General features: G+C 46.3%; 2 protein-coding genes across 3 annotated transcripts in view; one reads left to right on the forward strand and one right to left on the reverse strand.

Annotated features, from left to right (window-relative positions):
- Positions 1 to 1,346: 1,346 nt before the first annotated feature.
- EIF4EBP2 (eukaryotic translation initiation factor 4E binding protein 2) lies at positions 1,347 to 26,487 on the reverse strand. The gene is made up of 3 exons (XM_006122777.4): positions 26,349 to 26,487; positions 11,414 to 11,590; positions 1,347 to 9,981 (listed from the first exon to the last, which is right to left on the reverse strand). The coding sequence occupies exons 1-3, from the start codon at positions 26,485 to 26,487 to the stop codon at positions 9,950 to 9,952; spliced, it is 348 nt and encodes a 115-aa protein (XP_006122839.1). The 3' UTR covers positions 1,347 to 9,949.
- The window catches only part of LRRC20 (leucine rich repeat containing 20), a 254,866-nt gene continuing 254,454 nt past the window's right edge, over positions 26,217 to 26,628 (forward strand). Inside the window, exon 1 of one of the 2 annotated variants that reach the window (XM_025184483.3) lies at positions 26,217 to 26,327. The gene's annotated coding sequence lies outside the window, so the exon portion shown is untranslated. Of the gene's footprint in view, positions 26,328 to 26,382; positions 26,521 to 26,628 lie in introns of those variants that run through there. The other variant, XM_006122779.5, reaches the window with a different exon arrangement.

The following is a 26,628-nucleotide window of genomic DNA, read 5'->3' on the forward strand; positions in this document are numbered from 1 at the left end:
GGCGCACGTGGAGCTGAAAATGTTGGCCACTGACCACAAAGCATAGGATAATGGAAATGTGGAAGTATGCATCCTTCATGTCGAGGGCAGTGTACCTTCCCCTGGATCCCGGGAGATCGTGCAAAACTGCATTGTTCTGATGAATGTGTAGAGGTTTCACAGGTCTAGGATAGGCCTGAGGGGGCTCCCCCTTTCAGTTTGGGGTTTAGGAAACATCTGGAATAAAACCCCTTGCCCCTGAATTCCTGAAGAACCTCCTCTAGTGCCCTCCCATAGCAAGAAGCGACTGCACCTCCTGCAGAGAGTTGCTCATGAAGAGAGATGGGAAGGAGGGGAGGGAGAGTGGTACTGGTACCCTGTCCACAGGAGCACCCTCAAAAGTTTTTTTTTTTTTTGGCTCGTGAGTGTTTAAAGGAACCCTGCCTTTGGCTTGAAGGAGTGTGGCTGTTGCTTCCTGTTATTTCTGCTCTTCCTAATAGTCCTCTCTTTGATGTCTAGAATAGAAATGGGAGGAGGGGTTGACGTTTAAATGTCTTTCTCTGGGGTGCTGGTGTGTGGATCCCCAGGAATTTTAATGCTTCTCTTGAGTCTGTTAGACTGTGCAAGTGAGTCTGTTTGCACCTCAAAAAGCCCTGCACAATTGAAGGGTAAATCCTGAATAGTGTTCTGGACTTCAGGGAGTATGCCTGAGGCTTGTAACCTAGCACTGCACCTCACCATGATCGCAGTGCTCATGGTCCTGGGTATGGAACCAGCAGAGCCCGAAATGGCTTGCAGAAATGTTCTTGATACTGCCTTGCCCTCCTCCAGGAGAGCAGAGAACTCTGTACTAGAATCCAGTAGGATCAACTCTCTGAATTTAAACCAACGCACTCCAGAAGTTGAAGGCCTATCAGCTAAGAAGAGCTTGTTGGTTGCTCACTCACAGCTGCAGACCCCCTGGGGTATAGAATTTGTCGCCAAACACGTCCATACTCCCACTGAGTATTCCAGCAAGAAGGAACTGAGCAAGTGGTGGGTTGGTTAGTGTCTGAGGCGGGGGGCTTAGTGAGCCTCTACGTTAAATATCACCCAACTGCAGCAGCTTTCCCCTATTGATTAGGGAGTCCCATCAAATAACCCTCACCTAGAAATGCAAGTTCCATGAAGAAGGGAAGAAAATGGACAGAAAAATCTGCTCCCCAAATGTCCGTCACTTTTCATTTGGCCTTTTAATATTTTAACCACAAAATAGATTGGAAGACTCTTTACAAAAAGCCTGAAAGCAATAGGTCAATTTTTTAAAGAGATCCTGACTTCCTGTCACACACAGGAAACTCCTCAAATAAATTGAAACCCAACAACAGTTTAATATAATCAAGACCTTTATTGATCTTGTAACAGCAACCATTATTGAGAGCTTTTCCCCAAACACCTGTTTGTTTAAAGGACAGTAAAAAACTGAATTGTACAGAAGCTGCCCAGTGACTATTCAGGCAGTCTCTGCTTTTCAGCCAAAATAACATTTAAAATTGAAAGGAGGTGGGATAGGAAAGGGAGAAAAGAAGGAGCTGACAATGGGACTTTTTAAAATTTATAAAGGCTTTCTAAGAACAATGAGTTTAAAAATGTGTCTCAGACACCCATGAAATATCATACGATTGGTACTGTCCTCTGTGCTCTCCTAAGACACCTTCACAACTCAGCAAAGAGTGTTTTGCAATGCTGCCGCTTTCCTATCTGAGGTGAAGAAAGGCACTGGGTCCCCATCTCGCAGTGATGCAGATATGGACAAGGGAAGCAGAACGGGGAAGTCACTGTTTTATTCCCAGTGTCACTAGGAACCAGGATACTTGCTGCCCTTGATTTTTTTTCTTTCACTTCTAGTGTGACTAACAGATACTGCATGTTACTCTTGGCTCCTGTTTTAGGTTAATTATCCTTTGATTTTGGTTTCTAGAGCAATTTTGTGAGAAGAGTTGCTCTGCTAAAATGGATACTTCACACAGCAGCTATTTGCCCTTCTTATTTAGCAAAGTTAATCTTCCCTGTGCTGCTCTATCCAAGACTCTAACAAGACTTCCTGGGATTTTAAGTAAAATATATTTATTTTTATATATTTGTGTGCACTATTAACATCCACATTTAAATTTGAACATACTCTGCCTCTGCCCTTCTGTGGAGATTTCTCATTTGATGAATAACCACTCAATTTTAACAGGGAAGTATCAAAGCATACTTCTCAACCTGCCAAACATTGTATGTGAGAATAAATCCCAATAACAGTAGGGCAAGTAACTTAAAATAATGCTCTACAATAAGTATTTATTTCTATAACACCAATTTTATGAATCAGAATTTTAGATCAATTTATAAGCACAAAAGAAAGCTCATTCCAAGCCCGTGTGAAATGGCTGAATTTAGACAGAAGTAGGGGGTGATTTGAGAGATGTGCTATTGAGCCTCATAAGAGTACCCACCTTTTACTACATCACTCCCTCCCCACCAAGAGGCATTACAAAAACCTCCAGTATGAGTTTAGGTGAAGGGGTGTTTTCCCTAGATGGACAACTAAGGGGAAGAACAGATAGAAGATGGCCACTGAAATCTAGGTGCTGCAAATCACTTATCAAAAAAGAGGCAAGCCCGGCATCTTTGATGCCAAGTGAGTCCCACTACAAAACTAAATTTGAGTTCAGATCATGGGGAAAAATACTGATTTGTCATGAAGTGGTATTTTTCACATGTAAGCAAGGGCAGGATCATTAACACAGAACAGGCACTAGGAATTAAGGCAAAGGAATACTAGCTCAAAAAGGGCAGGTGCAGTGAAAGGAGATCAGTGAAGAACAGCATCACATTTTTTAGGGTCTGGGAGGGAAAGCTACGAGTTAAAAGGTAAATAGTTCAGAAATAAAAGTGGAAAAAATGAAATTAAAAACACAGATAACCACACTGTCACTCCAAAGATGCAGTTCTCCTTTCTTTAGCTATGAGCAAATGGTTAACCCTTTCCCAAAAAATGGATTGGATTTTGTTGTGTCTTGGAGACTGGTTTCTGAGTGTCAACAAAAAGCCCCTGTATTCTGGGACCATTTAGAGGTTTCCTAGATATGAATAGAGAGACTGGGAAAAATAGATAATTATGAGGAGCATATTTTCCTTAAGGACGGTCAATTCCAAGTGCAAGATCATAGTCTAGAGAGGATCACAGTGCCCTCTGATGGCAAAACTGGTAAATTTAAAGTATTATATCACAAGGAACACACGTGCAAGAATTACACTGGCCTTTTCAACAGCATGGAAACAAGCCAAGACTACTGACTTGTCTGAATGATGGAACCTGAATGCAAATGGTCAAGGTGTCAAAAATGTGGGATTTTTCCAGTTCACAGACCACTGGGGAGGAGGAAAGGAAAGATGAGCCGTGCTCCGTGCCACATGCACAGATTCTATTAAGTAGTGGAAATGAAGGATGTTTAATAGCCAATGACAGAGAAGCAGAAGGCACAGAGAAGGAAAGTGCTGTGCAAGCTTCCCATACATCTGCTAATATACCTGATTTATAATAAATGTGTGACCAGCAGCACTTCTGACAGCACCACAGGCCACTCTTAACACAGAGAAGTGCAGAAGCCCAAACAGCAACCAAGCATGGGGTTTAGACCAACCACTCAATTCAACTGAAAATTAAACCACAATTGACTCCTAATATTTAGAGCTGAAAGGAGACTGCTTCTTGCAAGAGACATCCACTGGGAACAGTATAACTGGAAGCTATTTTATCCTTCTCTCCTTTCTCCAAGGTCAGTTTCAGAGGACTGACTCACAGGTCCACAGGATATACACGCAGGCTGAATAATTAGATAATTAAGAAGAGTTAATTCAGAATGGAAGCATGCATTAGTTCTGTCAGAGGTGCTCCATTGCTGATATCAAAGCTTATAAAGGAAATCATCACTTTTGTAAAACTTTGGAGACCTTAGGTGACAAAGACGCAAAATGGCTTATCAGTAATTCTCATAGCTCTTGGCACTATAAAGCAGCTGGCAAGTATTGTCAGATATGGCCCCTCCGCTTAGGCACACAGAGGAGATGCTGCTTTCAGTATAGGCAATTCAGCACATGAACCGCCATCAACAATTGCTGATGTAATGCTATTTTTGAGAAGCTTAAAGATTACTTTAGGTTTAATGTCAATGCTAGCCTGCCTCTAGGAAACAACCCTTACCCATCCCATGCAGTAGATAGCAACACTTCTGTAATCAGTTCCGTTGACAGAATCCTGTACCCGTGCAGCGACCCACTGACTTCAGTAGGGTTTCATACCAGCATTGTGACCTGTGCTGTGCAAAATCAGGAAAAACTTGACACTGGTTATAAAAATCAAGGCGAGAAGACTGATTCTCAGATGTGAATGTTGACTGCAGGTTTCTATAGTACAAGTCACTATTCTACATCAATCGCCATTCTCTTATATAAGCTGTGATCCTTTTTTCAAAATTCTGCATGCCTCTCAGGGCAAAGATGCAGGAAGGTGACTGAAAGGGGCAAAAAATTAATTTAAACACAATCAAGTCTAAACAAGCAGCACTTGGATTTTGAGTTCCCTGTACTATTGCTCTTTAAAAAAAAAATCACATCATTGAAGCCCCCTCAAGACTAAAATCAGCATTGAGAAAGACCAAACCAAAACTAAGAAAGGGAAAATTGGTCACGCCAGCTGGGACAGTGGATCATTTGAGAGGTAATAGGGGTTTTCTGTCTGTTTTTGAAATGTATGATTTTTTTTTCCTTCTTGGCAATGGAGTGTTTAGGGGGGTAAGGCTGGCTCTGGGCATAGTACTCCTGAGGAACAATGCCACAAGAAGATTAATGGAAAATGCTAATGAAACCAAGGTAGACACCATCTTATAGCATTGTCTATCACCCTGCATCATTTGTGCTCGCAGCATTACTGGAGGAAAGGATGCAATAATGTATATTCATCCCCATCTTTTTTTTTTCCCCCCAAATACAAATTTAGTACTCATGGAAGGAAGACCAAAAGCCCTAGCTAGAGCCAGGCACAGAGTCAGACTATGTTAGTTTGCCTTCAGCTCTACTGCTATATCCCCCTTGGCAGTCTCATCCTGTACCTCTCCTGAGTAGCAGCTGCCCATTATCTCAGACTGGTCTGCTATATGCCGGGGAAGTCTCCCTCCCCTCCAACTAGTTTAAAATTAGTTGAGCTAACCGATTTTGAAGTTAGCTGGAGCCTTAGTGTAGACCAGGCACCAGATAGTTTGAACTGTTTTGTTCACAGAATTGGTTTTTAAAAAAAAGTGCTCTGCATTATGTTCTTATGTTCTTAAATATCAATTAATTGAATAGTCAAGTAACCTCATGAATTCTTATTGGTTAGTCAACTATTCTGTAGTCCCTGGGGGTGGGGCTGGCAGCAGTGTGGGGTGCCAAGCAGGAGCTAGTCCATGAGGGGAGCCAGTTTAAAAACCAGCTCCTCTTGTGGACTGGCTTCTTGTCACCCTGTGCTGCTGCCCCTGATAAGAGGCAGAACCCCGGTCTGGGGTGTGCATGTCTGAGGTCCTGGATCCAGTGTGAACTGGAACTGAGCCAGGCTGCCTGCACGCCCAGCTCCTAATATACTTGAATACATAGCCACAGCGGGGGATAGGTCCCGGACCCGGCCTGAGCCAGAGCTGAGCTGGGCTGCTGGCCAACCTGCTAAAAAATTTACTGGTTGGGGGCGGGGAAGGGGACGTGCATGTAGTCTATAGCATTACATCCCTATTCTGCAGATTGTGAAAATTAATTCAGTTAAAATGGCTTAGGGCACTTTTAGCATAACCCATACTGGGTTGTGGTTTTATGAAGTGCATAAATAGGAATTAGGATGAATCTGCTAAATTTACTTATGGTTAGAGATAAATTCTGAAATAGGTTCCTGCACTAATCCAGTACATCGTCCAGGCCGTTTATTTTAATGGTTAAAAATAAGGATTAAAGCTGTGCATATTAGGCAAGGGGGAAAAAACTGCTCCCCCATCTCAGAGGTAGACCCATAACACAGATTAGAGCAGTCTAAGTGCTACTCTAAGGCAGAGTTCCCTCCATCTATGTACAAATGTGCACCACCAGTAGAAATGCATGTTGCCAGCTATAGACACTCTGGTAATCTGCTGGGTGTCATCTGAATCTCTCCAGGGTGGCTGCTGAAGTGCTTAGCTTACAAAAAACGCTGATCTAAGGGTACGTCTACACTGTCATGTAACAAGGCTGTGTCAGGACTTTTGCTGACAAAATATTTCTAGCCCCCATCAGAGTGCTCCTGCTGACAAAGTTTGCATTTGCATTTGCCACGGCAAATCTTTTGTCATTTAGAGAGGAGAATGTTTAAGCATCTGTGAACCACAAGTTTTGTCAATCTATTGCAAGTGTAGACAAAGTCTAACTCTGCCAAGAAGCCAGTACTATAGCCAATGGTTGCCCTAACCTTGTCTCCTGAGCTGGATGCAAAATGGAGTTGTGTGTACGAACTGCTATAATTGGCTCTGCACACTTAAGCATCTCACGATGCATGGAGAATCCTGCAGTAGCCTAACACTGGTTAAAAAGGGCACTGATGGGATGATAAAAAGCTGCCCTAATGCAGAGAAAGATCTGGCCTGTATAATGTCTGGAACCCCCAAAACTTCAGGTTTAATAAAATAAATCATTTACAAAACTGAACATCTTTATTATCTTCCCATCAGTTTTAACAAGAGCATTCAGACTGCATGTAAGTAAGTGTTACCCTGTAGTTGTAGCCATGTGGGACTTAAGAATCGTAAAGTAACTGAACATTTTTCATGTTCAAAGCTAAGTGTACTGGAAGTAGTAAACAAGATTATTAATGGAAGTAAAAATAGATTATATTATATTTTGGATCAATTTTATTAACAGGAAAGGACATGTTTTAGTTTGATGGTGCCATTTTAAATATCAAACAACTGAACTCATTTTGATTGTTCAACCAGGATTACACCAAAGTGGAAGTTAGGTTAGGCCTATTCCAGGTAAGGCCTATTCCACATGGCCGCTATCAAAGATGTACTTGATTGCTAAGAGAACAGGTTAATCCAAATCTAAATTCAAAGTGAAACTGAAAGTGACAGTGTGTGGCAATATGACTACCTGGAATAGTTTCTTATGGGCATTAATGTTACAGGACTCAGCCCTGAGCAAAATAGGTGAGAATTTCTTATCCAAACTGATTAACAAAAAGTGAGAGAGCTTGTTGAGTGCACTATTTTTAATTCAGTCATCATTTTTCATAACCAGAAGAGACAGGGGAAGAGAGAAAGCAGAAAGACAGTAGAGACCTGTCACTGCACAACATGCTGATGCTTTTAACACAACCTCTACTTTCATGACATCCTTCTGTGTTATCTGATGGTCACTCAAATACTAATGAATTTATCCTCACAATACCCCTGTGATGTGGGGGTAGTACTGTAATCCATATTTTACATGTGTCAGCCAACAGCTAAGAGGACAGTTGCATAATGGAAGCTCTTGCTGCACTGTACATTTAGGGAGACATTTTCAGTGTTGTGACAGGTTTTTGGCTGCACAATATGTTGTCAAATAGCTGAACCCCTGGTGCAGCACTATGTAAAGCTGTGAAGTTATCAACAAAATGTATCTCTAGCATGAGAAAAGTGACTAACAATACCTTATCGCAGCCCATTTATTTTTCCTGTTTCTCCCAAATCACCTCTGCTTAGTTCACTGACAAACCCAAGTTTTTAGTATTATCAGCACTACAGAGTAAATCTGGATTCTGTTCTGCTTCATCAAAACTGCCTGCTAAATTTCTGAATCTACTGGTAGTAGTGATACATGAAGCAGAATGAAGGGGAAAAAAAGGTCAAACAATATTTCCTATATGAGACAGACCTCACAGTGCACTTTAGAAATGTCTGAACTGAGCAAACTGGATCTGAGAAACACAAAGTACAACTGAGCTTTTTATAGCATCCTTCATACCAAACATAGGTGGAATAATGCCAGAAGATAAATAGAAGACAGAGATGTAGTTTTTGTCACTTTTCTGGCCATAGCCAAGCTTTAAGAAGACCTTGTATTTTCCACATCCACTACAGAGTCTACTGTATTCCTGAGAGAGCAAATTAAGCGTTTTGGCTCCTGCATTATTCACATTTGGAAGGGATGAGGGAAAAGGGAGAGATTTTCAGGAAAACTTCCTTCCGCAAAGAAGTGAAGTGCCCCTTTGTAAACTAAAGGAGAAAACAAGGGTCTTTTCCAATTTATAACTGAACTATGCAAATATCTGACTCACAGGTAATGGGAAACAAGTCCAGCTACAGTTTGAGCAATTCCCTCAGCAACTAAATCAAACCTCCCAAAAACTTCAAGAGGCTAGGCCAGACAGGAATTGGCCGGAAGCACCACATTCTTGCCAAAATCCACACTAGTTCAACTAATCCTTTTAGCAAGTCAGGAGCAGCACTGGAAAACATGGAACAAAAATGTCCCATACAAGTAAATGGTCAATATTACAAGTCAGCCAATGTACACCCCAGCAGTGAACATAAAAGTTGCCAACAAAGGGTCTTGGCGGAAAAGTAATGGCGCTAATGAATAAAAGTAGCATGGTGAACTTTAAAAGGAAGGATAGTGCAAGATGAAAAACAGACTCTCTGTTCTTCAGAAAGAGTTTGCTGACATTTGCTTTTTCCCTTCTGATGGAAGGTATTAATAAATGTTTAAGGTTTCAATTTTAAGTGTTTTCATTAAAACTGTTAGTGGGCAAAACACTGTTCCTAATGCAAGAGAGGTAAGGGATGTTGGAAATTAACCATTACTCTAATACCTTCAATATGAATAGACAACAGGGTAAAATAGCAAAGAAATCAGGAGAAACTAACAGGCAAAAGGAGGAAGTCCTGAAGATAAAATAAAATAAAACCTTCTCTGATAGGCCAGAAAAAAACGTTTTGATTTAGCATCGATGGACTTAAAGTACTCAGGGAATAAAGGGTTAAATTTTTGAAAGTAGTTTTGGGTGACATGCTTCTGGGATGGAAAGAGAGAAAGAAAGAGGAGGAAGTAGCAATATAATGAACTGACATGCTCCTCTAAATATACATAAGATCAAGAAATATTATCCAAAGGAAGTTTGAGGGCACAGGGGAGGACGGAAGGGAGGAGAAAATCAAGGAGGTGCAGGAACAAGATGAATTAAGATTATGCTTCTCCAGATGAGAAAACATGTTACTATTGTGGGGCACACAGAGTCTTGGAGAAAGGTCACAAGTGGGACTAGAAACCAGGGCCCCCCAGAGTTACCTAAGTGAGTGCTCTGCCCACTGAGGAAAAGAAACTCATACTGAGCAGAGACTCTTACCTCTCTCTCACTGTTCCTTGCAATTTTTAAAATGTGAGTGATCAAAAGTATTTGAGACACCTTATTACAATTGGTTACTTGCTGTGTGCACACAAGCCCTTTGTGAGTTGGGATGAGGCTGAAGGGAAGGATACAGGCAAAATATCATCTCCACTGAGCATAAATTCACCAGTCCTTGGCCCCTTTGCTATTTGCAATAAATATCCAATTGGTGATGGAGGTACGTTCTCGCTTGTGTACGGTTTGACGGGTTGCCTCTAAAGTGCGAGATGCCAAGGTTCCACTCGGCGTGTTCCTCAGCTCTGTACAATTTGACAAGGGCATCCATTCAGTCACAGAACAGGGAGATGGGGGTTAAAAACAAAGGGGAGGGGAAGGGTTGGGAGAGCTAGTCTTCTTATCCTTTGGCACTTGGAAGATGAGGTGGGGAGTCTAATGGAGACTGCTGCTGCCGCCGCCGCCGCCTCCTCTTCCACCTTTCAGTTATTGATCCTATTAGCAGAATCGGGTATGCACAGGTATCAGGAATTGCTGCCTCTCCATGGTTACGCTCTGGGGCAATCAGATGTCCATCTCAAACTGAGCATCATCCCCTGGTAACAGAAAAAAGAGCAGCATTACAAATAGATCTCAGGAAGTCCTCAAGAGAAAAGACAATCACTGCACTTCTACAAACCCTATTTCCTAATATATTTTCTGGCAGATAATATAATGGCAGATTTCATTCCCATAATTAACCTTGCACAACAGTCGGGGGCAAAATCAGATAATTCATTATGGAAGATTATGCTCTTCTTGGGATACTGCAATCACTTACAATGTGCATTAAAGACAGGAGAAGACAGCCCTGTCTCAGCAATCACTAGTTCAAGTTGGCAGCCTTACAAAAAAAAAATCACCAAAATATCACAATTTTTTTGTCATTTGAATTTATTTGCCAAAGGATTCTATGAAGATCAGTTTACAGCCTAGATGTCAATGCAAATAACCTAGTTATTGCTCAATATTAATTCGTATATGTAAAGGGCTATATTCCTGGAAGAGACACTGTCTCTTTGAAGTTACAAGCATGAATTTTGCTACCCATTTCTCATTACAGAAAAAGAAAAACTGAAAACCACCCAGTGGCCATTATCAATGAGGAGATACAATACAGCAGGAAGTAGCTACGGCTGCGTCTAGACTGGCATGATTTTGCGCAAATACTTTTAACGGAAAAGTTTTTCCGTTAAAAGTATTTGTGCAAGAGAGCGTCTATACTGGCATGTGACTTTGCGCAAAAGATCTGCTTTTGCGCAAAAGCAACCGTGCCAGTGTAGATGCTCTCTTGCACAAGAAATTAATGTGGCTGTCTACACTGGCCCTCTTGAGCAAGAATACTTGCGCAAGAGAGCTTATCTTTGAGCGGGAGCGTTGGAGTATTTGTGCAAGAACCACTGATTTTGTACATTACAAAGTCAGTTTTCTTGCGCAAATACTCGCGGCCAGTGTAGACAGGTGGCAAGATTTTGCACAAAAGCAGCTGTTTTTGCGCAAAATCATGCCAGTCTTGACACACCCTACCTGTTTAATCACATCCTTGTACACATACAAACACCCTTCATGGGCCAGTTCTGGCCTGCCAAGTCACTAGATCCAGTCCATGGATGCAGCAGAGAGACTCAGGCAGACTCCCCTGCTTGCCCCGCCCCTGCATGCCACTCAGAAAAGTGGACACAGGGCTGTTTGTGTTTCACAAACTGTGAGCCTGGACAGGAGGAGGGAGTGGTGCTTCATGGCTGCATCCCCAGCACAATCCCATTGGCCAGTTTCTGAAACCAGATGAGTCTCTTTCGCTGTCCCTGAGACTTAAACAATTACTGAACCATTACAGAAAACAAAGAACTCTGGCAAAGGAAACCTACATATTAAATTTCAGGCTTCGGGTATTTATGAGCCCATCACCATGGTATCTGAGCACAAGATCCACTAATATGACAAGCAAGGGAGCTTTAAAGACATTAACCATCACCCATTCTCTCTTACCCACTGCAGGCTTCCTGTCATGATTGTTCAGATTGTTTACTTCCACTTTGGAATCCTCAACCGTGGTACCTGGACTGGTGACTCCTGGAATATTTGGGAGATGGCATGGTGGCGTCTGAGCCATGGGGGAATTGCGGCGATCTAACAAAAATTTACGGTCGTAGATGATTCGGGTACCTAGCACATAGTGAAACAAAACGAGAAAAATCAGCAAGTAAGAATACACACAGAACATGTTGATAATGTTATGTCAATGTGAGCAGGATTCAGAGGAAAGAGGCACTTGGAATCTCATCACCAAGCTGGTAAAATAAAATGGAAATGAAATAAAAGAAGCATCTGGGCTTGGGAGCTATATTAACACCAATCACATCTGCTGTTCCATTTACAGAGAGTACCTGCCTTGTAACTCAGTTCAAAGGCCTTCTCCCCCCAACCCTACTCCTACAATCTTAAAGAGGCACAGATTAAAAATACATGTCACCAGGCCACATAGGAAAGAAAGCCCCAAACATTCTACATGTAGGGGCTCTCAAGTCAAAACTATGTCCAGCACTGGAGAATTGACACACTTGAGCCAACTCACTGTGCCCTCAAAATGGGAATACAAAATAAGTCTTATATTGAAACTAGTCCTCCCCAACTCCACATTTCAATCTCTTTCTGTTACCCAAGGAAGCAATAAAAGGAAGGAACCGCTAGGCAACTTAATTTCAAACTCTTCAGTGTTTTTTCAAACTGTACAACAAACATCAACATTCCCTATGTCCCAAGCTCCATATGAACACCAAATAAGATGAAGTCGACTTGCTCAAGTTTAACATTATAGACACTACAAAGCCCAAAAAAGACTCACTGATCATAATTAACTTTTACAACTTTTAATGTAGTGTTTGCAAAAGATGCCGACTGACAGCTCTGGTCAGCGGTCTTCTATTTATCAATAGTATAGGACAACATGGACTTGATAATGCAATCTCCAACGTGCTTCTAGTGCAGTGATCTCCAACCTTTTTACACCCACAATCACTTTTTAAATCTCAGAACAGGCGAAGATCTACCGCCCCGCCCCTTCCTTGAAGCCCCGCCCTCTCTGTTCTCCTCCTGTCCATCACTTGCTAACCCCAGCCCTTACTTACACACTCTGATAAACAGTTTATTTTTAAATTATGTGATACATACAATTAAAACCACACGTTTATAGTTATGAAATAAATGGTCTGTTTTTTATTCATGCTATTTAAATCTAAAATGAAGCATTTATAATTATACATTTTGTGAGGACAGAGTTCTGCGGCTCGGGGCAGGGGAAAGGGAACAGGGTGCTGGGAGGGCAGAGGACAGGGTTCTGCAGCTGGGGACAGGGTGCCAGTGGGGACAGAGTTCAGGGAGTGGGGACAGAAATAGGGACAAAGTTCGGGGAATGGGGACAGGAGAGTGGGGACAGTGTTCTGTGGCTGGGGTCAGGGGAATGGGGACAGGAGAGTGGGGACAGAGTTCTCTGGCTGGGGTCAGGGGAGTGGGGATAGCGTTCGGGGAGTGGGGACGGGAGTGGGGACAGTGTTCTGTGGCTGGGGACAGGGGAGTGGGGACAGAGTTCTGTGGCTGGGGAGTGGGGTGCCAGTGGAGGCAGAGAGTCCCCTGCATCTGCCTCCTCCCAGGATTCCCCCCGCCGAGGGAAACCAGCGTGTGCCTACCCCAGGGCCAACCCTCCCAGCGCAGGAAAGCCCCGCGTGCATGCCTGCCCCGAGGCCAACCGCCCAGCGCGTGGCAGAAAACCCCTTGCGCGCCTCCCCCGGGGCTGACTCACCCCTCATGTGCGGTGCAGGGAGCCAATGCTCCCTCCCGCAGTACACCTAGCAGAGCAGCTAGTGCACTTCCAGGGTCGCCGGAAGTGGCGCTAAGCTGCGGGACTTCTGTCCATCCCCGGGAAGCCGACACTACCTCCATTTTCACTTGAGGTAAGTAGTGGGGCTTCTCGGGGGTGGGAGGGAAATGGGGGCGGGGCGGACAGGACGCCTCGATCGACCTGTTGGTGACCACGGTTCTAGTGTAACCTGGTGGGATGGTGAGGGAAAAGGACAGGGTATGGCTTCTATACCCATGAGTGCCAATCATGGCAACAGATTTTGTGATGTCAGCACCTGCCCACTGTTACTATTACCTGTGATGAGCCCATTTAGGAAGGATTAAGTGAGGAAGAGGGGACAGGAAATGACACTATGTAAAAATGGCATTATCTGTTTCCAAATCTCTGATAACTGAGAAGATAATGATCTTGAGGGATTAATGGATCAATGCCCTAACACCGAAAGCATAAAACAGGTTACTAGTTGGTGTTTGCGACAAACAAATCACACTGGGAAACAGGAGGACCACTTTCTTACTCATCTTTGTATGATGAGCAGGAAAGGAAAGTGTGATCCCATGGCATTCCAATCTACAGTTATGTCTAGACTACATGCCTCTGTCAGCAGAGGCATGTAAATTAGACATACCGACAGTCAATGAAGCGGGGATTTAAATATCCCCCGCTTCATTAGAATAAAAATGGCCACTGTGTTGTGCCAGCTCAGCTGTTTGTTGGCACAAAGCAGCAGTCAAGATGGCGATCGGTCAGCAAGGAAAGCCTTTGCCGACCGATCACTTATACCTTGTGCAACGAGGTTTACAGGATCGGTCGGCAAAGGCTTTCCTTGCCAACTGATCCCTGTCTTGACTGCCGCTTTGTGCTGACAAACTGCTGAGCCAGCACAACGTGGTGGCCATTTTTATTCTAACGAAGCAGGGGATATTTAAATCCCCGCTTCATTGACTATGTCGGTATGTCAATTTAAACGCCTCTGGCAACAGAGGCGTGTAGTCTAGACATACCTTTAGTGACATGCTAGAGCTCTCATGGTGCCAGTACTAAAACATCCTTGGAATTTCTAAGCATTACAGAGGGCAGATTCCTAACTTAAAAAGTGTTGCAGCCAAGATGGGTGAATTCTATATTAGAGCTTGTCCTAACAAATAAAAGGGCAAAGGCACCGATCACAGAACTAAATTTAATGGTAGCTTAGGTACAAGTAATCATGACTTGATCACATTTATAATGTGCAAGCAGAATAAAGTCCAGAGTAGTAATTTATCCATGCAATCCATATGTACATTACACAGCAAAATGGACACACACAAATCACATGCACTTATGAGTGCATCTACATCTGGGGAAAAAAGAAGGCGGCCAAACTTACAGGACGGTGGACTCTATCCTTGGAAGCAGTGACTGAAAAAGATTTAGGCGGGCATGGCAGCTAACCAACTGAACATGATCTCCTAGTGTCATGCTGTGGCCAAATGAGCTAATGCAGGGGTGCGCAATAAAATGGCAACAGTTTGCCAGAGTTAGCCCCTGGTGGGCCATTGTCGCTACATTTCAGGGATGTTAGATGGCGTGTAACTGAATAGTCGTTTAACCACATAAAATGTTTCTCAACAGACCCCGAAGGTGGGGCCAGCAGCCAGTGTGCTCCCAGGCCCATTCCCAGGGAGCCCCCTGCCACTCCGTACTGCTGCCTCTGTATCAGAAGCAGCAGTGTGAGTTGGCAGGAGGCAGCTGGTTCACAAGGTGAGCCATTTTTAAAAAACAGCTTCCCACACACACCAGCTCCCAACACTGAGGCAGCAGCACAGGGTGGCAGCAGTCCATGTCTGTGCGGGGGTCTGAGCTCCCTGGAGACAGAGACTGCACCGTGACAGCAGCCCCTGTCTGCAGGGAGCATGGAACCCACCTCCACAGACAGGAGCTGCTGGTGTGGATCAGCCTCTGTTGGTGGCAGGCCCAGACTTGCTGCAAAGAGAGGCTGAAGGCAGAAATATTAAGCACTGGCTCACCTCAAAACAGTGCCAGAAGCCTTCTGCAGAAGGAAGGTTATTAAAGGTAAGATCTCTTTCATATAACGATTTCTGTCAATGTGGGAAAACATTCAATGTCCATGACAGGTGACAAGGTACAGTCAAAGCTTTCAAATTAAAGTACCACCATGAACTCAAAAGGACAGGCAGCTGTTTCCAGAAAACAGAAGGGACTTTGTACAAATGGGAGAATTTATCCTAGCTAAAGCCTCAGTATCCTCATTCAGAATTCTGTGTTGCTGGTCCTTAGTTTCTGCTGGCTGCTAATGTTCCCAAAGTGCCCAACTTGGATTCTGTTTCCGCACATTCCCTACAGGTAAGTTAAATATAGTTTAATTAACTAGTTGATGGATTTTCCATTGACTAGTCGATTAGTCAATAAGCGGGGAGCCGCAGCAGGATTAGCTCCTAGCCAGGGAACTAACCCCGCTGCTGCTCTGCCTTTTACATGCATTAAGAACCTGTTGGCTATTATTACATTTAAAAGGCTAAAGTGTAGCAGGAGGGACCCAGCACAAGCAGAGAATCAGCTGTCCCAGCTCGTGCAAGGTTCACCCTGCTGCGCTTTAGACGTTAAAATGTACATTCAAAAGACTAAAATGCAGCACGGGACCCAGCGCAAGCCAGGAACTAGCTGTCCCCACCTGCGCAGGGTCCCCCAACCAACAGGCTCTTAATATATTTAAAAAGCAGAGGTGCAGTGTCTGGGACTGAGAGCGAGCTGGGAATCAGCTGATTCTTGACTTGTACCCAATTCCTGCTACCCGCCAGCTTGACCTGCCCCCCGTGGAGACGATGCTGGGGGAACTCGCTTTTAAGCCAGCTCCCCCCACACTGGCTCCTGTTTCCCAAAGGCAACGGGTGTGGGTGGAGGTGGGTGGAAGGAAGCAACTAGTTGAGGGACTGCCTATCCAGTAATCTTTTGCTTATTGGATAGTTGTCTAGTCGACTAGTTGCTTACATCCCTAATTCCCTATCCCTTATAGGTGTCCTCAGCCACACTCAAAATGTTTCCAATACAGAGGGCTCTTGCATAACAGTGAGGACAGAAAAATAAGGAAAACAGGTAAATAGACCTGACAGTGATTTCTGTCCAAATGTGCAAAGTAAGTGAACAGCCACACAGCTGCCTAATAAGCCCTGTGAAGAGATTCAGGGCTGCTGTGGATGGGGGAGGCTCCTTCTCCCTTGCCACAGCAGCTCCCTGCTTGCCCTGCTGGTGCCAGAAGAGTGCATATCTCTTCTGGCTGCGCCATCTCCTTTCTGAGGCTGAAGGAACTCTCCGACAGGAAGTGCAGCAGCCAGGCAAGAAATGGGCTCCTCCGGAGCCAGCAGCCAGGCCATATTAAAGAGGTTTTAGGGCAGGACTGCACGACATGCGGCCCGCAGGGGCTCACTGTGCAGCCCGTGACAACTACAGGCGATGTGGCCCCATCCGATCCGCTGGCCGGGCGGAGGAGCGGAGCGCCGCCGGGGAGGGGGAAGTGTGGCGATACTTGCCGCCAGGCTGCCTGTGAGCAGTTCCTGTGCAAGGAGGCAGAGCGCGAGCCAGAGGGTGGGACGCCGGCAGACGCCAGGACGCTGGTGTGATGTGGCATCGTGACGTCACAGCCGGCGACTGCTGGATTCAAAAAGGCTCCGGCAGCCCCGCAAACTGGAAGGCAGAAGCAAGGTAGGGGAGGGGAAGGGCTTGTTCTGAGGGGAGGGGGACAGGTCAGGAGAAAGGGGAAGGCACCAAGGGACAGGGTGCAGGAGAGACAAATGCCAGGGGGCCAAGTGGAAACAATGAGCAAAGGGGCAGGAGGGGAGGAGTCAGTGGGAGAGGGGACAGGGTAATGCTGGGAGAGGAGAGGGTAAGATCACTGGGAGCCGTATGTTGTGCAGGCCTGATTTAATTGAAAAATTCTTAATAAAGTATCACCCACCTCCCAAATCTACCCTTGCAGCTAGGGTTGCCAGCTGTCCGGTTTTGTACCAGACAGCCCAGTATTTGCGATCTCTGCCCGGTAAAAAAAATTCAGAAAATATCGGACATGTGCAATGTCCGGTATTTTCTGAATTTCTGGCTGGGCACTGGATGAAAGCCTCCTGTGGTTGCATGCTGAAGCCAGGCGGTGTGGGGTTGTTGTTTTTTTTTTGCTCGACAAAAAGCCTGAGTGTTGGGTATTTTTTGGGAGAGCATCTGGAAACCCTACTTGTGTCCCGCAGCTGTTTTCTTTGGAGTAATATAGCCCTCACCACTTTCCGAGTTGTGCAGGCCTGTTTTAGGGGCTGCAACTTGTAAAGCCTCTGTGTTCTGGGGCAGCACTTTTTTGGGAAGGAGGAGGGGGCAATAGGTAGTTCCGTGTACTGCTGTCTTCTGCGAGCGCCGGGAAGCTCTGTCCCCACAGCTCCCATTGGCTGAGAATCATGGCCAATGGGAACTGCGGGGGGCAGTATCTGCAAATGAGAATGGGTCAGCATGGAGTTACCTGCTCCACACCACTACCTAATGGGAGCTGCTCCCATGTAAGTGCCTCTCATGCCCAATGCCCTGTCTTGAGCCCCCTCCACCACCATAGCCCCTTCTAGACTTCACACCAAAACCCTGAGCCCCTCCTCATCCTAACTTCTGCCCAGACCCCATCCCTCCACTCCATCCTCTTGCCCTGAGCCCCCACCCACACTCCAAGCTTTTTGGCCCCAATCTGGAGCTCCCTCCTGCCCCCCAAACACCTCATCCTCAGTCCCTCATTCCCCCAACATTGAGCTGCCTCCCACATTCCAAACCCCTCAGCCCCATCCCCACCACAGACTGTACATGTGCAGAATGAATATTGGTATGTGCACCAATATGGAGGTGATGTGTCAAAATTCATTTTGCACATAGACATAAAAATTTAGAGGGAACACTGACAGTGAATAGGGATGGTAAATATTGATTAATTGACTAGTCGATTAACCTTATGAATTTGTATTGCTTACTCAACTATTCTATAGTCCCCGGGAGTGGGACCAGCAGCCAGTGCGCTCTGATCCCACTCCCAAGGAGCCCCCTACCACTCCACACTGTTGCCTCTGATACAGAGGCAGCAGTGCAGTGTGCCAGGCAGGAGCTGATCTGTATGAGGAGCCAGTTTAAAAACTAGCTTTCCTCGCAGACTGGATGCCTGTTGTCCCACACTACTGCCTCAGATGCAGAAGCAACAGCGCAGGGTGGCAGCAGCCCTTGTGTGGGACGCTGGGGGCTGAGCTCCTAGACCTGGTTTGAGCCGGAACTGAGCTGGGCTGCCTTCCCACCTAGCTCCTAATACACTTTAAATGCAGAGCTGCAGCAGACCCAGTGCAAGCAGGCTCTGAGCAGGGCTGCTGGCCAGCCCACTAAAAAATTTACTGGCGGGAGAGAATGTGTGTAGTCTATAGCATTAAACTATAAACTTTTGCCCGTTGATTAATTGGTTAATCAACTACACTAGTACATCCCTAACAGTGATCCGTTGTTTTGGGTGTATTTTACTGGAAGGCAACAATTCTATGGAGCAGGGAACTGGGGAGTTGTTTCGGTCTATGCCTGACACCGCCACTTCTCTTATAAACCTTGGTAAAACACTTAATCTCATAAGAAAACTGAGCCCAATCTGTAAAATAGAGATTAATCATAGAATAATAGAATACTAGAATTGGAAAGGACCTTGAGAGATCATCAAGTCCAGTCCTCTGCCTTCATGGCAGGACCAATACCATCTAGATCGGGGTGGGCAATAATTTTTCATGGGGGGCTACTCCAAGATTTTGGAAAGTGGTCGAGGGCCACACTCTTCCATGATATTAATGGAGAAGATGCAGGGTCTGGAATGGAGGTTGGGTGCAGAAAGAAGCTTGGGGTAAGGGACTGGGGTGCAAGAGGGAGACTGGAGTCTGGGAGGGAATTGGGATGAAGCAGCTGGTTGTGACCTAGGGCAGGGGACTGGAGTGCAGGGGCTTGGGATGTGACCTAGGATAGGAGGGGATTGTGATGTGGGGCAGGAGACTGGGGTGTCAGATCTGGGGGGAAGGGAGGGAGGGTGTAAGAGAGTTTGGGTATGTTGAGTACAGGGGGCAGAAAGTTGGGGCAGGAAAGGGCTGGGGTGCCAGAAGCAGGCTGTGGCTGCCAAACTAGCCCCCTTCCTGCCTGCCTGCCTAGCTTAAAATGTTTCCCAGCCAGCCCAGCCTGCCTGGCCATGTGCTTCATGAATAACTGAGCCCAGGAGAGAGGGCGTGATTCTTCTTAGTTGCCTGTTATTCTAACAAGCACCTTCCATTGGCCGGTTTCTCCCAGAAACCGGCCAATGGGAATGTGCTGGAGACGGGGCGGCTCCTAAAACTCCCCGCCCCCTCCAGTTTTGAAACAGAAATGAAGCTCTGCAGCTGCATTTCTGCACAGTGCGCAGGATAAGCTGGGGAACCTGCCTGGGGCTCCCCTCTGCCTCTGACGGCCAGATCCGGCCTGTGGGCCATATTTTGCCCGAGCCTGATCTAGATCAGACCTGACAGTTGTCTGTCTTACCTGCTCTGATATAATACAGTAGTATTTCCCATCTTTGTAATGTACTTTGATATTCTTGGATGAAATGTGTTTTAAGTGCAGAGTGATGGCACTATCCTAAACACCAGGGATATTTTGACATCACAAAAATAAGCACACAATTCGATACTTATGCAGACACTGCCAAATGAAAGATCAAAACAGCGACATCAGATACAAAACAGATCTGTACTAAGTGGCAGAACCACCTGTAATGTTAGGTACGTGCAGAGCACAAAAGTGTTATAGCAGACTAAAGATTATGATTAAGATACCTTGGCAGCATGTGTGGGACAAAGACGTTTTCAGTGTCTGCTTGTACAGGCTGCCCCCAACTTGCGACTCGATCGGCTCCGGGGATAGCATCGCAAGTCGGGGGTGTCGTATCTCGAGCTCGCATTTACGACAGGCGTTGTACGCCGTTGTAAATGCGGGGGCCGAGGACGTAAGTTGGAGGATTTCAGCCCCTTCCGCACTTATGGAAAAGGTCATAAGTGCGGGAGGTCGTAAATCGGGCTGTCGTAAAGAAGGGGCTTCCTATAGTACAATGGGCTCAAGCTAAAGCCATAGCTCCTTTATTTCTCTGAGTGATCCATTTAAAAGGCATCCAGATGCAGCTACCACTGACCTATTTATAACCTGAATATTCAAATACTCCATTAAAATAAACAGGGCTTGACAAATAATACAATCTACTTGCCTGTGACGAGTAGATTGCAACCCGGAAGAGCCGAGTTCGGGCGATCTGCACATGCGCAGAACGATCTGCACATGCGCAGATTGCCGGATAGCATGGCTGGCGAGCGGGGCTCGCCGTGGTTTGGCGAGCCCTGAAAATAAAACCATCAAGAACACACTGAATGGAAGCAGGAGAGGAGGAAAGGAAAATGTGAACTGTGTGAAAAATTACTTAGCATTAGTATTGTTCAGTGTTCACGGATTTGACCCTGTAAAGTTTTAACAAAGTACAAAATATTAAGTAACGAAATAATGCAACATACTAATTCGCACTTAACATCATTTTCTTTTTGGGACTCTCAGAATCACTGAACCATTCACTGAACTGTCACATCTGACACTGAATCAAGCAATGTGGCTTGTTGCAGGAGTCATGAGGAGGAAGAAGTTTACTGCTTTTTAAATTCATATATTTTTCAGAAAGATGAGTTTATTTTTGAGGTTCACCTCTCTTTCCCTCTCACTCACGCTTTGATTTAATTAAAAATGTATCTCCTCCCACCCTTTATTTTCATAATTTCCTTTCCCATTTCTTCTGTGCATGTCTCCTCATATTTATTTAACTGTGCCTCTTTTTGTTGTGGGATTCTGGGATCTCCCAATGAACATGTTCTATCTAAATGTTACTTCTTCCTGACCACACCAGGCTGAACAAGGCAGAACTTAACTCCTCTATAAGCCCACCAAGGCACAAAGAAGGACAAAGTGAAACTAACTATTCCAGTCAACTGCACTCTGCTGGTCCTGCTGGGAAGTGTAATGCAAGATAAGGGGTGTGATGTGGAAGACAAGGCAAACTTGCTCAGCTTTCCTCTGCACCCCAAATTCTAAAGCATCCATCCAAAACCCTTTGTGCCTCTCTTTCTCCTGTTTATATTCTGCAGCAGAAGCAGCAAACAGATTCCAGTCGATTTCATTCTGGTGCTTCTGGACAGCAAAAGTACAGATGTGAAGCTCCTGTGGGGTATTCTTGTCCCAGAATAATTTTTAAAATGTAAGCTAAGGAAAAATAGGAACACAAAGTCCAGAAACCCTGCTCTTAACACAACAGAACCATACTGTACACTAGCACAAACCTCTGAGGTCAAATATTGATATTCTTTACCTTCTAAAAAATTGTGTCATTTTATGAAGTTTTTAAAATCATCATCCATAAATCTTTAAAACTGTGGTACCAACCAGTTGCTCACGATTGACTTGTCGATTGTGGGGGCTCTGCCAGACAATGGCGAGGCAGTATTCCCAGCGCCCTCCACCCCAAATGAGGAGACTGAGATGGTACTACAGCCTCCTGCAAAAATAGTTAGCTCCGGCTTCCTGCGGCATGGGGGGTGGGGTTGGGGGAAGCCCTGCGGCTCCATGCCAGATCCAGAGCCGGATCTGGTGTGGAGCCTCAGGACTTCTCTGCCATGCCGCAGAAAGGAAGGCAGCACGAGGAAAGAAGGGAAGACGAGAAAGTGCGCACTCCTCCCCCGCTCACAACAGTGAACGCACAAGCTTTCTTGTCTTCCCTTCCTTCCAAGTGCTCCAGGAAGGCAGGGAGGAGGGTGGGGCGTGTAGTTAAGATGGTGGCACATGATCTGGAACAGCTGGATTTCTTAAAGGAGCCTCACTTGGGCTTCTTCCAGCGCTGCCAGCAGATCCTGCCCCAGAGAGTCTCATCCCTGGAGACTTCCAGGTACCAGCCGAGCTGCTCCTGCCCCCTCTCCCTTGGCCAGACCCCCGCCAGTACCCTGCCCACACCCCCACCAGTACCCTAGCCCCTGACCCCAGGCCAGACACTCACCAGGATCCTGCTGCTGCTCCCTGGCAAGATCCCCAACCAGCACCTGCCCCCTTCCATTGGCCAGACCCCCACCAGAACCCTGTCACTTGCCCCCTGGCCAGACTCCCACCAGCACCTGGCCTCTGGTTTCAAGCCAGACACCCACCAGGACCCTGATGCTGCTCTCTGGCCAAACCCGCACCAGCACCCTGCTCCTGCCCTCTGGTCAGGCCCCCCACTAACCTCCTGTCACCTGGCCAGACCCTGGCCACCAACACTATGGCCCCAGGCCAGACCCCCACCAGGATCCCGCTGCTGCTCCCTAGACAGACTCCCACCACCATCCTGTCCTGCCCAGACACCTACCCTCAGCTTGCTCCTGTACCCTACTTTTCACATTCTGCACCCTCATCCCTATACCACTCACTGGCAGCCCTGTCTCGTACACTGGCTCCCTCATTTTTGGCCCCACGTCAGAGCCTGGGGACAAAAATCCACTAACCCTGCAACCCACAGAAGGGTTAATCTGGCCTGAGGCCTTGAACCTCAGTCCGACCTACCCTCTCTCACCATGGGGCAGAAGTGACAGGGGAGTGTGGTGTCTCAGCTGGGGCCACATCAGTGAGGCTTGGGGGATTTTTGGAGGGGTTGTTTTTTTGCATCTCGCTTGTGTGGTCCCCAGCTGATTTTTCTGTGGGTCAATGGCCCCTTACCCAAAACAAGTTCCCCGTTCCTCCCATAAATAAAGACAATGCTGAAATGTTTTGTGTTGGACATAGTATTTTATTTAAAAATGAAGCCTGGCCAACAAGTCCCCAATTGGGGCCAAGCCCCCATCTGACCACACATCATAGCACTCCTGAACCACCCACATACCCAAATCCATCATACACCTGAACCCCCTGCCCAGAGCCCCTCACATCCCCAAATTCCTGCACCACCCACATCCCCAGTTTTGTGCCACAACACTCCTGCACCATCCACACACAACAAACCTATGCCCTGAGCCCATTATACACCTAATCCAGGGGTGGCCAATTCATTTAACAAAGAGAGCCGCGGAAAAAATGCGAAGTCTCACAGAATTATCAAGCAAAAAAGAAAAAAAAAAAGAGGCCGCCCCTTTAAGGAGCAAGCAATCTTAGGCTTTCTGGCATATTAGGCTCCTGTCGATGGCCGCCATCTTGAATCACCAACCTGGTGATCACAGGAAAGCTGGGGAGGAGGTACTAGGGGCCATTTGGGGTGGGCTAAGAGCAGCTTCATGAGTCACACTTTTGGGGGAGGGAGAGCCGCGGACTGGCCACAGCTGACCTAATCCCCCCTGCCCTGAGCCCCTCATATACTCCAACCCAAACTCCTGCACCCCCACATCCACAAGCCCGTGGCTTGCTCCAGCACCCTGACCCTCCACCTGACTACAACACTCTCCAGCCTGGAGTCCCCTCTCTGAGCCAGCATCCCCTTCTCCACCTCCTCCTGCGCCCAAATTCCCTCCCAGGGCTTGCACCTCTCACCCCTTCCCACACACCCAAATCCCTTATTCCCACCCCAAGCCCGCATCTCATGTCTCAACCCAGTGAGAGTGAGTAAGGGTTGGGGACAACAAATGGTGAAGAGGAAGGGAAAGGAGAGGATGGGGTCTTAGGGATGGGATGGGGTACATCTTGGCTTGCCCTGCCATTTAAAAAGTGATCATGGGTGTAAAAAGGTTGGAGACCACTGCTTTAAAAGATTCGGTACCAGCAGTATAATACATTCTACAATGCCACATCAAGTAGGTATTTCACAACCCACAGTAAATTCTGAACAAGAATGTGTGTTACACTCATTTGCTAATATTATGTTCCTCTTATCCAGGTTCTATGTCATATTCTGCATATACTTCTAATAATAATTATTTTTCTCCTTCATTTTTCTCCTTCATTTACAAATAATTTTTAACGGCAAGTCACCTCCTGCCAACACAAAATATCACAACAGAAGCAAGACCCCACTTCATAGTTTAATAGCCAGAACGAGTTTTAAAATACCTAATATGGAGGAAGGATACACAAGGGGATCCAGCAATTTTAATCAGTCTTGGCCTGTGAAATGCACACACCACTGAGCTGTCTTTGCTACTTTCTGGCAACCACAAAAAAGTTATACTAATGTTTACATTTTTATAGCCATCTGCAAATCCAGCAAATGATAAAGTCAAGATAGGTTTGCTTCTTTAGCAGATACCAATAACAGACACAAACATGTTTACAGTCAACAGAGAAAAGTTATAGGTGCAAGAAAAAGAGAGTAGAGCAAGACTTAAATGATGTAGAATTCATGTATTCACTGACTACCCATCCATGAAATGTAGGTTATATAAATTCATAATTTTATATGCATAAAACAAAGAACAATGAATGGGCAAACAACATCCAGTTTAACAGGAATGGAAGTAAAGTTGAGCCTAAAATGGAGGGGAAATAGGAGGTCTGGGCTTTGAGACAACCATACCATACCCCAAAAGAGCAGCAGGTTTTCAGCCCTGAATATTATTATTTTAGTCCTCTTTGACAATCAGGATAGATTCGAGTTCCACTAATAATTTATTTCCACATATTTTGCCATTGATCTAAGCCAGGAACTAGGGTATTATTTTTAAAGCGTCTCTGAAAGCTACAGTGAAATGGCTGCTTGACTATTTAACAACAAAACAGCTTTGCCTCTGAAATATCTGTGAGTGCTTTTCTAATAGCTCCCCCTCAGGGGAACGTAATCAATATTTAGCTCAGGAATCCTGTCTTGCATGTATGTCAGCCTCTATGGCTTCTGCAACTATCAAGACATGTAACATATGATGGGACTTGCTGTTAAACGATTTTTATTTGGGGGCAATGGGGAGGAATATTTCACAGAACAGCCTTGCCTGTGGGAAGATGACACGGTTAAGCACAGACAGGATCTCCGATGCTCCTATGTTTTGGCTCCTATTGAGCTCTTGATAAAATCAACACGAGCAGCAGGCATAACCATAGGTTTATACAGGCCTGGTTTTCCAAGAACAGGCCTATCTGTCGATTGCTGCATTATCTACATCCGTGTTCGCCTGCAAAACTAGCACTTCCTTAAACTGAGCCCTCCACGCTCACCGATGTACTCAGGGCTAAAGGAATCCCCCGCCCTCGTGGTGAGGGCCAGAGGCAGGTTTCACACTGGGGGCGTCCGAGTTCTTGGCGGAGTTCGCGTTTCCCTCCTTGCTGCAGCTGCTGGAGAATTCCCCTTACTCCTCCCCTCCTATTGTGCAACAGTCACTGGCTCGTCCTAGCCTCTTAGGCCTTGTTTACAAATATCCCACCACTAACCCCACACTAACGAAGGAAGCGTTTGGGATCCAGTGTAACTGGCTCCAGACCCAAAGCAAGCTCCTCCCCTCCCCCAAATCCCAACATTACTATTAAATGCACAGAGGGAAAGTCTTTTTCGTGCTGTTGTCTCCCCCCTCCCTCTTTACAGTGATCTCCGGTGCAACTGTTTCTCTTTGCTCTTCTCCAGAGGCTCTGCTCCTGGAAAGCACTAGCCCATGCCCCTTTGCTTTGAGAACCCCAGCGAAGACGGAAAAGAGGAGATCCTGTAGATGAGCTCCTGACCCCTACCACATGAGGAGTAACAAACTCCAGTGCTTCAGACGTGGTGGGAATCGCGCCTGCCCCGCATATGACCAATTCCTGCACTTCCCTCTCCTCGACAGCACCCAGTGTAGTATTAATTGTATGCACCCCTTTCTCTGCAAATTCCCCTCCCCCATTTAACTGCATGCCCTTTCTTCTCTCCCCCGCCCCCATTAAAACTGCCTGTCGGGTAACGTTAATTGCATGTGCTTGGCTGCAGATCTGTCTCCCGTTAATTGCATACACCTCGCCCCGCAGCTGGTTGCACGGAGGAGCGTGGTGCGCGCACAGACGGATGCCTCGGCCTAGCTCGCAGAGGTAGGGGTGGGGCGCTCTTACCTCCAGGGGTGGTGGAAAACAGGGTCCCGCCGGGCGTGGTGCAATAGTCATGAGGTAGCTGCGTAGCGTCGCTGATGGGCACCGTCCTGGTGGGGATGGCCCGGCTCTGGCTGTGCTGGTGGCCGCCGGAGGAGGACATCTCCCTGCGCTATTGTCCCGGCTGCTGGGGGAGGTAGGTGGCTGGGGGGAGGGAAGGGGCAGAGACGCTGAAGGAGGAGGTGGTGGGGGCGGCGCTGGACTCAGTGGGGGTGGGCGGGCAGCAGCCGCCTCGCTTCTCCCG

Source organism: Pelodiscus sinensis, chromosome 8 (assembly GCF_052426305.1).
Source record: "Pelodiscus sinensis isolate ZL-2025 chromosome 8, ASM5242630v1, whole genome shotgun sequence".
Lineage (NCBI taxonomy): Eukaryota > Metazoa > Chordata > Testudines > Trionychidae > Pelodiscus > Pelodiscus sinensis.

Bases quoted from the DNA above. Each gene is read 5' to 3' on its own strand.
- EIF4EBP2 (XM_006122777.4), bottom strand. From the start codon at position 26,487: ATGTCCTCCTCCGGCGGCCACCAGCACAGCCAGAGCCGGGCCATCCCC. The intron at 11,591-26,348 runs GTAAGAGCGCCC...ACTATGTGCTAG, and splicing joins GTTTTCCACCACCCCTGGAG to GTACCCGAATCATCTACGAC. The intron at 9,982-11,413 runs GTAAGAGAGAAT...TTCTGTTACCAG, and splicing joins TGACAGGAAGCCTGCAGTGG to GGGATGATGCTCAGTTTGAG.